Here is a 12,612-nt window from a genome sequence, read left to right as displayed (position 1 = left end):
TCACCTCATAAGGAGTGTTAACCACTAAGCCATCACCTTTGATACTCAAATTAACAATTACCCCCAACTAAACACAATGCATGTGGAATTCTCACTCGCTCATTGTCCTGCATCAAGTGTTATAAGGTACAAGATGCTGAGAAGGTTCCCAAACCCAAGGAAAAATTTTACAGCAAAAAGACACTGCGCAGGTAGAGCTCCTGCTACTTAAAGTACAACTTTCTGCAGAGGGATGACAAAATCTAGCACACCTTGCATGACGCCTCATAGTAACAAGCCCGCAGCTGTAACATTGGTATATGTAGCTGTAACAAGCCTTGCATGGTCAGACAAAACAGAAAAGGGGTCTGACCAGATTTCTAAAGAATGAACATTGGTATATGTAGTTGCAACACCTTGGAAAACAGTTAAGACTCGCAGCATTTAAGTTTTCAAACAGATCATGTGAACACGTTTACCATACAGCCTCCAAAAATGTTACTCAATATATTAAAGAGATTTAAAATCCGTATCACTTGTATGTCAAACAGGTGCAGACTTCTCCTTTCAGTTTTAAGGAGAGGCATGCAAGTGTGAATGAATATAAATAATTTGCAACGGGTTTATGTTACAAACTACTGTTGCTGGTTTCCTTGAGAGAATCCAGCATTGTGAGTTGAAACACAATAATCACATGTCACGAGTGAGCAAGCTTGTCCCATTTACAGTGTATGCCCTCTCATGAATTGGCACGTCATTTTGTTCCCTGCCTGACTTCCCCAACATAAGACACCATTTGCCTTGCTGGTGTCTTTACTGAGCTACCAATCGCAGTTCTAGGCTTTACAGGATAACTGCTGCTAACATTTTTATGTGACAAAAGAGAGTTTTTAGTATGGTTTGAGCGAGGTCGGCTAATTTTCATTAGGCTCTCCCCACAACTGGACTGCTTTACATGATACGCCACTGTTTCTTTGTGATCATGACTGTATGAGCCCATTGCGGATAAAATGTTTGCTTTAGGTGTGGACAAAAAGCTTCTCTTACTTTCCTTCAGTGGAGGACTGGGGCGCTGATGCAAATCAGGCTTTCTGCTCGCTTTAGTGTGGATTTCCATAGAAGCATTCTCTTTAACACCTCTCTTAGGGCTCCTCTCCGTTTCAGATGAGTGGCTGCCCCTGCTTGGTAAAGCTTTTGATATACTGCAAGGTGGTGTAGAGGTCCAAGGTTCTGGAAAGTTTGATTTAGCATTAGGCTTTTCCTTAAGTGAAGGACCATTTGCAAACTGCTTTGATTGTTTGCTTCTTCCATCTCCTGGTTGAACACTAATTAAGGGCTCCTCACCCCATGCTTCATACCGAGAATGCTTAGTGATTTTTGTATCAATGTCGTAGGGAACTCTGGTCCTTGCCATTTTTTCAGGCTGCTTCATAGAAGGGTTATTACACAAAGTAGTAATCTTCCTCCCATCATCATCTTTCTCACTATAGAATAAACTTGAAGAGTTTGCCATCTTACAAAGAAGATGAGCTGTAGCTTGTACTCCCGGAGAACATGGAACATCTGTTGCAAGAAATTGGGCATTAAGACACTCACTCACTCGCTACCACACACACACACACACTCTCTCTCTCTCTCTCTCTCTCAACAAAAAGAATGGGCTGGCTGTAAGGCCATCTCATGTTCTGGGCAGCACGCCCCTACCCCTACCCCCACAATCCCCCCACAAGATCCTCAACCTACCCCCCCCCCCCCCCCACACCCCACCCCCTCCGAGCCAAAACCCAGCGGCTATGCTGGGCTGTAAGGCGATCTCTCTGCCCCCCACAACAAACCAAGACTAAGTGGCTAGGCTGTGGTGTAAGGCCATCTAACATTCCAGATTCCTAACCCATACCAGGCTCTCCCCTTCCCCGCTTCCCCGTTTCTCTTCTCCCTCTTGCTCTCCCTCCTCCCCTCTGCCCCCCCCCTAAAAAACAACCCAACCCATCCTTGCCCTCCCTCATGGACACTACTACATAAGGGAATAGTGTAAGCAATGACACTACTACATAAAGTGAGCAAAAGCGTACCATTCCAGTTCTCGTCATTCTGGTTACTTGAAGGAACGGACAGGGTACGTAAGTCAGGACGAGCTTGTCTGCAAGTGTTGGCCTGCAGACTGGGATGACTTTCTACTTCCTTATGGATCTGAGCTTCCCAAGCAACAGCATCCAACTCGGTAGGCTCACCCTTCACAGAAGTCTGATGTCGAAGATCCAGAATCTTCTGAGAAGTTATGTTTTTACATGTATCTATCATCTCTCCTTCACTAGCATTGGTGCCCTCTTCTGTCTTCTTCCCAGGCAAAGAACAGTTTACTTGCTGGTGGCCTTGTGCAAATTCCAACTGAGACTTGTTATCTTCCATCCAATTATCCTGCTGACTGATGGGACGAGTGGTTTCAGGCTTTAACTCCCCTGAACCAGAATGCGTTATGGCTTCAGCAGCTTCTGCTTCTGGTGACTGCTTGTTTAAGTCTATATCAATCAAACCCTCCTTATGCTTCACAGTACCTTTGTCACACTCCACCATCAACAACAAGCTACTCTCTTTCAAAGCTTTAGGTACATGCATTGAACCAGTACCTGAAGGCTCACGCTTCAGTGGTTCAGCCCTGAACCACCGATTCATTCCCATACTGGTAATTTTCTCATTTGCACTCTCACTAGTGGCTGTTGAAAAGGTCAGAGGAGGAATGGTGTGAGATTTGCAAATATTTCCAATACTCCCCGAGGGTGGAGGTAGCACTCTATTCTCTTTCGAATCATTAGCTTGTAACAGCAAGGTCTCCAATGACTCGGTTGGCTGCAGCTGTAGAGACTGCCAAAATTTTGTCGGATGGATGATAGAAAGCTTCTCAGCAGGACAAGCTAAAGCTTCAGCAGCCTTTTGGTTCACCAAACAAGGTGCATATGCCATGTAAGAGACAGGCTACATAATACAAACAAAAAGAGCACATCAGAAGTCTTAGTTCAAGCAGTAAATCAAACTCTGGCCAGGAACAAGATGCACTTGGCTACAAACCTTGGACTCCACATCTTTTGATGAGTTGGGGCTCTTGTCCTCAACTAGAGGAGTGGACTCAAGGTCAAATACTGGCTTTGGATGCAAGCTGGTCTGATTTCCGCCAACTGAAGCAACTCTTGAATGGGAAATCCCTGTGCTTGAAGGCTTTATCAGCATCTGAAGTAGTAAATTCCTGTTGCCATCAGAGTTCTCAGCATCATGCTGCTTTGAAATGTTAGATACACTGGTAGGACAACTTGTCCGATAATCGCCAGACATCAAGCTTTCCAGTGAGACATCTCTTATATGGCGCATCAAATCCATGGGTTTTGTCTCCAGCCCGTATACATCTGCAAAGACGTGTATACAATTAAAAGAAACTCACACTCCATGTCCAGTTATGCAAATTGACAGAATACAATTCGGAAACATGCTTGAATCATCACTTGGAGACATAACTGCAAAAATATTCCCCAATCTCTGCAACTTTTGAAAAATGTGAAGTAATATGCAGCCCCCGAAGTGCTAACTTGTTTTGGGGGATCAAGCATGCATACACTATAGAAAGCTGTTAATATATCCTGGCAAAATGGGATATAAGGATCTCTATGAAATCACTGATCACCTCAGGAGCTGTGAGAAATCTTGAGAATAATGAAGGGCGTACAAATTTGAATCTGGTTGTTACCTGAAGCAGAAGTGCCTACGATGAACAAGACACCGCTTGAAAAAAGCACATGGTTTGAAGCCTCAATAGCAAATGCTTAGATGTGACGATGCACCATATAAAAGCATTAAACTGAGAATGCAAATGCTCACCTAAAATACCCTTGGAAGGACCTAATTTCATGATATTAGGTGTACTTCCCAATGCTTGCTCATTGTTTGGGAGCACTCCTGACTGGCAAGCCTTGATACTAGTTTTGGTAGTAGGTTGTCTGTTGCGCTTTCTTGGAGGTGGCTTTTCAGACACATCTGACAAAAAGACAAAGATTAATCAGCAGTGGTTTGAAAAAACAATGACTCGCAATGTCAATCAAGAGACTTTCAAATGACTCACCAGCCTTGGAGGGTGGTTTCCTGCGCTTCGGAGGCGGAGGCCATACTGCCGGTTCAGGCAGCGCTGCATTCGATGCTGCCTGTGAGCCCAGCGGTAGCACAGTTGGATCTGGTACTCCGACCTTCTCAATTGTCTTGCTCTTCCGAACACGCTTCCTTTTCTTCTTCTCTTGGAAGAGAGGACTGGTGCCTCCATTGGTCTGTCTGCTAAGGGGGCTCGGACCTGCCTCGGAGGGCTCAGGGGGCTCTGTTGCAATGCGCTCTTCGAGGTGAGGGAAGGACGGAAGCGGCAGGGTCATTTCTCTTTGGACAAAACCTAAGAAGGGTTGTGACCAGGAAATGAAGCATGCCTTTTTTATGAAATCATAAAAGACAAGACAGTATCAAACGCACTTTTCTTCACATAGATATGAAACAGCCGCAGGTACCATGACACAGAATGAACAGCATCAGAGCAAGTATGCCTTCAATCAAAGAGCATTACAAGCATCTTTTCTTTTTTTTTTCCTTTCCCTTTTCTTGTGTTGAGCGTACCATTTATTTGGCTGTCAGAGAGGAGAAGAGGAATCACCTGTGCGGTTCTGTGTCGGAGCGGGAGGAAGAGGTGTGCTGTGGAGGGCCGCGGGCGTAGGGCCGTTTCCGCCATGGAAGAGTGGAACTGCCAGCGGCCTGTATCCGTTTCGGACGAGAGGCGGGGGTTCACGGAAGGATGACGAAGGGCTCATGGTGGCCAACAGGCTGTCGAACACAGCCTTGGGCAGGCTGGCCATCTCCACGTACTCCATGGCGAAGGCCTGTGTGCGCCTCTCTCTCTCTCTCTCTCTCTCTCTCTCTCTCTCTCTCTCTCTCTCTCTGTGCTTATTGCTGTTGCTTGAAACAATCGAGCAAGAGGTGCAACCAATGGATCAATTGCTGCCCTGCGGCGGGCGCAGGGCGTATCAATTCGGGTTGCAAAGAGAAGCTACGGGAATAGCAAGCTTGCAAATAGGAGGAAGAGACTCGTGGGGGAGAGGAAGTCCAAAGGAAGGAGAAAAGAAGAAAAGAAACGATCGAACGCCATGGATGAGAGCAAGAATATCGAGAGAGAGAGAGAGAGAGAGAGAGAGAGTATATAGTCGTAGTAGGAGGCTTAACAGAGGTAAAAGAACACGAGCGTGATGGAAGAGAGAGAGAGAGAGAGAGAGAGAGAGAGAGCGAGCGAGCATGGGTGTGCGTGTTTTTGGCTGTTGTTTGCGTGCGGTTGGAGTTTGGGCGTCCCCCAAAAAAGGCACCTTATTTTCTCATACTTTTATGTTCTCTTCCTATTAGGAAGAGAGAGAGAGAGAGAGAGAGAAAGCGAGGGGGGGTTCAGGGGTGGTTGTAGACCGGTGATAGGCGGTTTCGGAGTCCACCGAACGGCACAGGAGGCGGCATGCGAACCGACACGTGGTCAGTGCCCAACATCGACTCGTGCGTGCGTGCGGACTGCGGCAGGGATATGGGGGCAAAATTCTGTAGCTGCTTCATCATCCCAGGATCTGGATTATTAATAAACTTCAGTTTGTACTTAATTTTGAAATAGATCCTTTTTAACAAAGCCATGGCATGAAAATACCCTTGGGAGTCGGGAGTCGGGAGTCGGGGTCGCGGGAGTGACCAAAATGCAAGCAAAAGCGTCGTGCATGCATAGATAGGAAGAAGCCTGATATCGGGCCTCTTTGGTTCTGTCCCCACTTTGGACGTTTGTGTGCGATCGTCTCGACAGCTGACTCGACTCTCTCTCTCTCTCTCTCAGGTACTCGAGTGTCCACTCTCTCTCCAAGACTCTCTCTCTCTCTTGTAGGTACTCCCGAGTGGACTTCCCCATGCTCATGCAGGGGGGGAGAGAGTCCCCCCCCCCCTTTCCACACCTTCCGTGTCGCTCCAGAATCGTACCTACCCTTTCAATATTGCAAAATTCTTTTGCCCATCACCTTACCCACTACCTTCCTAGTCCCCTCCTTGGCCCCTTCCCCCACACAAACATCTCCTATTCTTCACGCAAAAGTGTTTCTAAGCTTCTCTCCTCAAAAATTTCAGGGGCTTTATGAATCCATGCTTCTTTGCAATCATTCCATCCGCCAACAGCCCACTTGGCTAATGCTTCTCCCTTATCATTGTGCCCTAGCCTATCTTTACGGCATTTTATGTGTGGCTCTTTCATAATGAAGTCAATTGAGCCTTTCATGATTCTTTGAAGTAGGATTGGAAACCGTCCCCTTCTGGTTGGATTGGAAACCAACCCCTTTTTACCAAACAAGCTATTGAATATAGTTCCCAAGTAAAAGTGACACATAAATTCAATGCTTATGAAAGCATTTCAATGGTTGTCAAAGTTGATGGATCTCCGAAGGGAACGGCTCAAATGCGGCAAGTAGATGTCGGAGAGGGGACCTTAGTAGACGAAAATTACAAAAATTATTATCTTCTTCATTAAACAACCTAGAGACACTAAAAGATACTAAATAGGTTTTTTTTTTTTTTGCTAGCACAATGTTGTTGCCATTCCTTATGTGTAAATCATAATCTTGGCAAAAAGAGGAATAGGCACTTTACAATCTTGTTAAATCTACATTGCCCAACATTGTGCAAAGATATATATATATATATATATATATATATACATATTGGTCCACATTGACATGATCACACATGCACAATGCAAGTAATAACCAAGAATAACAAGGTGATTGGAGGTGTAACCCATATCACTCTCTCACATTGAATTGGTCATTTTATCCCACCCCATGGATAAAGACACAACAAGACAAGTGAGGGTGGTCTAAGACCACCATCACCTTTCACATTGGGGTAGTTAACCCCATGAAACAAAGAGTGACACTTCAAAATCAATGAATCATGCAATCCATCCTCATCTCATGGATGACTACCACACTCTCTTGCTTAGTACAAATGGAGATGAACTGTCCCATAAGTACTAGCCATAGTAAGTGGGCCTCATGTACAAACAAGCATCTAATGTATGAAAGATATAGATTGTTATTTGAACCACAAAACACACCTAGCCAAGGGTGTGTTTTAATGAAAAGGTGCTTGGTTTATCCAAAGAGTCTAATGAAAAATAAAAGCCTCTTTTAGTTTTGCACTTTAACCTCTTATTGTATGTTTGTCATGGGTGCCACATAAAAAGATTCACTTTATCAAGGTAGTTATCATTAAAATGTTAGAAAGTGTCTACATATGCTAAGTGTGTAATGTAAACATAAATGTCAGCAAGGTTTAAAATGTTAGTATAGTTGCATGGAATTGTCAACATGACATTCAACTATATTTTTCAATGTCAAAACTTTGTAGCTTTTGGGCAAAGCTTTAAATAAGAGGATGGGGATTTCTTACACAAATCCAACCACTTATAAAACACTCTTAAGGCAACTTATGCTTGGTGGAACCATGACAACTTTTCTATTAGCTATGTAGGGAGTTCCTCGTATGCAAAATCCACATCATTGGACTTCATTTATGAAGTCAAAACTATGTTTCCGTCCTAGCTCCCATCTTTGTCCAAGGTACACAACAATTTAATTATAAGCAACAAGACACTTCATAGGGTGGCACTTTTGGTTACTACCTTGGACCACTTATGTGAAAACCATTTCAAAGGAAGTAACAACTCTAACCACACCTATGTGGAGGGCAATGAGAGTTTTTGATATCACTCCTTACTGCTAACCCAATCGTATCAAGTAGCCAAAACATTTTCTAATATTAGAGTAGCATGGTCTAAAGGTACATTCAACCTAATATTAATTGTACCTCTTTATGGGTAATATGGTTGGAACTGCATAGGATACATGGTCTTACCCTATCTCATTGGGAAATGTCTAGGTGACTCAAAAGGATTTGATCGTAAGGTCCCTAGACTTCTAAGGTTGGTGTAAACATGTCTAGCACACCTCATAAAGAAACTACATGGTAGCCTCTTATGGATGAGAGTAACCAACATTACATTTGGTTTAGGAGTGTGAAATGAGAGAAAGCAATGGGTCAACCCCTCTCTCATAACATACTCACAATTAGTTTTCCTAAAACCATGTTGGTTTGGATTGAACAGTTGATCATGAGTAATCAACCCTAATCTTGAGTGGTAACTAGAAAGCCATCCAACTAATCAAGTCCACCTATTCATAGGATGAGGTTGTTGGGGCCTCCATCCACCCACCCACTCACACCATATACTCTAGTTTTCTAATTACTACCACGATGTGTTGACGTCAATATTCCTTCATTTCATCCTTAGTGCAAAGCTCATTGAAGTAATTCCCTAAACTATCAATAATGTACAAATAATCATTCACTTAATGACAAAAGGAAAAGTTTCATATTATTTTATTATGCTTGTCTTTATGAAAGTGCCAAATCCATGGCCAAAAAAGACTCTACAAATAATCCAAGATTTAGCCTTCCAATGCCTAATAAGATACACCCTAAAGGATAGCACTCCTTAAGACCTAGGTAATTGGTGAATCATTGGGCTAGTTGGTTGTCCTCCCCAGGCCCAAAACTCACCCCTGCCTCTCCTCTAAGGGATGTTGTGTGTCAAGGGGATCTAGACATCACCCAACTAATATCTATAATATTAGAGAGTTTTATTCTCAAAATGCCACCCGTTTGCTAGCTCAATTCACCTCACTTGTAGCAACCCCTATGGTGATTGTTATCCTCCAAGGAGTGATAGACACCTTGGGTACCCTCTAACCTTTCCAATGTCCTCATTGGCCCTACAACACAAAGAAGGAAGTTAGTTTGCAAGAGCAAATTAATCTTAGACATATCTAAGGATGCTATATAATGAATTATCACACCTTCATTGATTTTTAGGAAATTGGCTCTTTTCTAAACAATTAGCAAAATCTTTCTAATTTCAATGATTACCAATATAAAAACCATCCAACATGGGCCTCAATAATTTAGTTGTTTTGCACATTGATCATCCCATTTACGAGGGCAGGATTAATGCCCTCCATGTTGGAGTTTGCCATGATGCCATCATTTGATTACATCAATTATGGGTAGGCATGTAGCCTCATTGGTTGAAGGCCTCATACTCACTTGGATTGGTGCAACAAGGAAAGACACTAAGGAAGAGTTGGGTGGACTATGATTGTGTTTTTTTATTATCATGTAGCCCATGCTTTATGCACCAATAGACATTTTCAGCCCATAATGGATTGGCCTAAATTTAAGATCTTCACTTGTTTTTTCCAATGCAAGCCCTAAAAAGCTATTTTCTAGCTATACATATCTAATTCTCTCTTATTTTTTAGCCATTCTCTTTGTACTTTTACTTCCATTGTGACAAAAGTTGCTCATGAATAAACTAGAAACCTTCTTGATATGCTTTACTAAGCTAAATGTTGTGCAATACATAATGTCCAACGGATAGAAGTGGCTACATTACACATGGCACCCCAAGTGACCTTTTCTACTTGTGAGATTGTTTTATGCTTTGAGAATCCAAGGAAGGCATTAGCAAAGCATCGAGGCAAGAGTTGGAGGAAAAACACCTAACAGAAGCTTGGGTTTGTTCCATCCTAATCTGTGTCTTTTATGAAAGGACCGTCAAACTCATCGTAATAAAAACAAAAGTGTGAAAAAAACACCCCTTATCATAATGCAATCCATTTATATTATTGGTATATATCATATCTCTATTGTACTAGACAACAATAGTGAAGGGCATCATCAAAGATAGCGATAGCAACTAGACACGGCAACTCTAGCCCTAGGGATACCAATGGGGATCTCAACATTTCAATACCATTGGCATGCCTATGATTTATGGAGCTTATCATGGGGAAGGACTCTCTTTAATGAGTAAGAAAGGTGGAGAATCAAATTTAGATCCCACATTTGCTTAGCAATGATATCAAAAACCCTTTAGAACACGTGCCAAAGGTGTGAAAATAACAACTCTCACCATTGTGCAAACCATTTATATTATCCCATTTGTTGGACTAGGTATGAAACAACACAAAGAAGTGCATCATAGAAAATAGCAACAACTAAGGGACAAGAGGGCAATTGAATGAGGACTTCAACATATTGGATAGATTCCTATGCCCATGATGTATAAAATGATTTCCACACTTTAACATAACCTATCAAGGGAAAGGGACACTTCTTTCAGGTAAGGTCTTGGAAAAAAGATAGTTGGACTAAAAAAGGTTGGATCACCATATTCATCATTTGTGTGATTACATGAGGACAATTCAAAAGGTCGAAAAAATATGGGAGAGAAAAAATGTTTATGAGAGGGGAAAAGGCTCTTATAGTGCATAATTGACTTAATTGTTGCCTTACAACACATTGCTTTGAATGGAACGTTAGGGCAAAACCAATTCTTCAATTTCCTTGAGAAAAGGTGAAAGGATAGTCTATTGTTTTCCTTTAAACCCTTCTTAGCAAGTTTTGCCATTGGATTTTAGTTTGCATGTTTATTGAAACGTCCCCACTATCAACAAGTTCCTTGTGGACATTTGATTTTGTAGATATTTGCCAGGTTTTCATGTCTTTCCTAGATCTAGAAGGATTGAAAATATGTAGAAGTACATTTCCATATCAGAGAGCCACAACATCCATTGGAGTGGTGTAGGCCACACCAACCATGTGCCTCATTTGTATGTAAGTGGCATATAGCAATAAAATTGACAGAGAAATGGTAAATCGAATGACGAGCTACTTGGGGGCCCAGATGGTAGATTGCAAGCACTGATGTTCGGAAGGGCTTCGCACGGGGCACCAATTGCCAATTTACCAACTTTACCTTGCATGCTTTAACAATGCCAATAGAGGAAGAGTTTACGAGAGCAAGGTTTTAGTTCCGTAGGTGAAGGTGCGAAAAATTGTGCAGTGAAGGCATAGATAGAAGGTATTTGCACTTGGTTCAATTATACCATGTTAGGAAGGAATATCAGGATTATGCTTTATCCTTGTAACTTTCCCTTGGAAGGAAAAGTTAAGGGAAGAGGCGCCTAGTTTACTTGTGGGAATGTGCACAAGAATATAGGTATAAGATATGGAAACAGTCGAACAAAGCACACGGTGCTCTCATCGTCTTTTGTGAGAAGGCCGTCATACACATGATGATACGTAGCCTAGTGCACTTTCTTTGGGTGTGTAATGCCAGTGTGCGCACGAAAGGCCTCTCCTCTCTCTCTCTCTCTCTCTCTCTCTCTAAGGTAGGAAGGTCACGGAATTGGTAAGAGGAAACTATCATGTTTTTTGAGCTTGCTTTTTGGCGTGGGCCCCGCTTTTGACCTCTTACGGCCCTGTATCACAAGAAACCGAAGGCTCCGCGCCACGTCACGCATTCAAAAAAGGAAACCAGCTAATTCTCCGCGCTTTAATTAAAAAGCAAAAAGCGACCAATAAGGGTCCTGCTGGTCTTCGCGAGGCGCGAATCCATGATCCTCATGACCCGCAATAATGGACTCTCCTTCTTCCGCTTTCGTCTTCATTGGCACTTTGCCTCGTCGGGCCCCCGTCCCCCTTCTCTCTCTCTCTCGCTCGCGCCTAGTACACTGTCAAACGCACCCTTAGAGCCATGTCGCACCAAGGCTCCCCCACCAACGATTGGCTTCCAAGTTCAGCAGGGTTATCATATCCCCCCTCCCTTCCCCTACTAGCACCAGTCCAAAGGGGGGGGGGGGGGGGGGGGGGGGGGGGGGGGGTGCTAACTCGGTACTAGCAAGTTGAATAGCAACACACATTTTTCATTGGCTTGGCACAACCACTTTTGTGCAGTCTGTCCATCAGTTTCACAAGCGAGTCTAATCAAATTTCTCTTTTCTTGAATTTTCAAATCAAATAGCTCCTCCCACATCACTGGTGTGACCCACAGGGAAGCTCTTGTGTTTCTTACCGTGTTGCCCTTGCTCACCCTCGAGCAACACACGCGACAGATTGACGAGTTGCATGAAAAGGTGTCTTGAGCTCCATGTGTTCAATTGGGCGGAGGAGATTTTGTCCACACGCAAATCACTACAAGGCAACTTCTTTCTCCCAAAAAGTTGAATGTGTATCTAATAGGCATTGAACTCACACCAATTGGCTCCAAGAGGAGTCTTGTAACTAATGGACCAAGGCCTTTTTGTTATGTGTGTAAGCAAAATTATGGACAATTTTTGCACTACCCCAGTTGTTTGGGACAATTTGTAACTGGCCTCACTCTCTTTTTTAACTATACAATTCACGGATATCGGACCTAAATCTATGGGTGCTATATCATTGCATTGGTTGTGAGTTGCAGTATACTGACAATTGTGGAAAGAGATGAGCCAATAGTTATCACACACACACACACACACACACACACACACACACACACACACACACACACACACATGTCAAATGGCCAAATCGACCTATAAGAACAAAAGATTACATCCATCCATAGATTTCACCTTCTTGAAGTGATACAGAATGGGAGTGGAAATGAAGATGAAAGCAATGCCCATAGAACAAAAAAGGAGGAGGGAAGCAACTCTG

The 12,612-nt window shown here is 43.1% G+C and overlaps 1 protein-coding gene across 2 annotated transcripts; it reads right to left on the bottom strand.

Annotated features, from left to right (window-relative positions):
• Nucleotides 1-451: 451 nt before the first annotated feature.
• On the bottom strand, nt 452-5,294 carry LOC148033007 (uncharacterized). Of its 2 annotated transcripts, none has more exons than XM_087683706.1 (6): nt 4,658-5,294; nt 4,088-4,436; nt 3,847-4,002; nt 3,046-3,377; nt 2,052-2,952; nt 452-1,542 (listed from the first exon to the last, which is right to left on the bottom strand). In XM_087683706.1, exons 1-6 carry the CDS (start codon nt 4,730-4,732, stop codon nt 734-736), a joined length of 2,622 nt encoding a protein of 873 aa, XP_087539832.1. In that variant the 5' UTR covers nt 4,733-5,294; the 3' UTR covers nt 452-733. The 2 variants fall into 2 exon arrangements, with proteins under 2 accessions (XP_087539832.1, XP_087539831.1); XM_087683705.1 differs by having other exon boundaries at nt 4,088-4,402; nt 4,658-5,293.
• Between the last annotated feature and the right edge of the window lie 7,318 nt (nt 5,295-12,612).

This window comes from Lygodium microphyllum, chromosome 8 (assembly GCF_053477565.2).
Source record: "Lygodium microphyllum isolate KBCC chromosome 8, Lygodium_microphyllum_v1.1.10, whole genome shotgun sequence".
Taxonomy (NCBI): domain Eukaryota; kingdom Viridiplantae; phylum Streptophyta; class Polypodiopsida; order Schizaeales; family Lygodiaceae; genus Lygodium; species Lygodium microphyllum.
The sequence above is the reverse complement of the archived record's forward strand: the minus strand, read 5'-3'. Positions and strand labels throughout refer to the sequence as shown.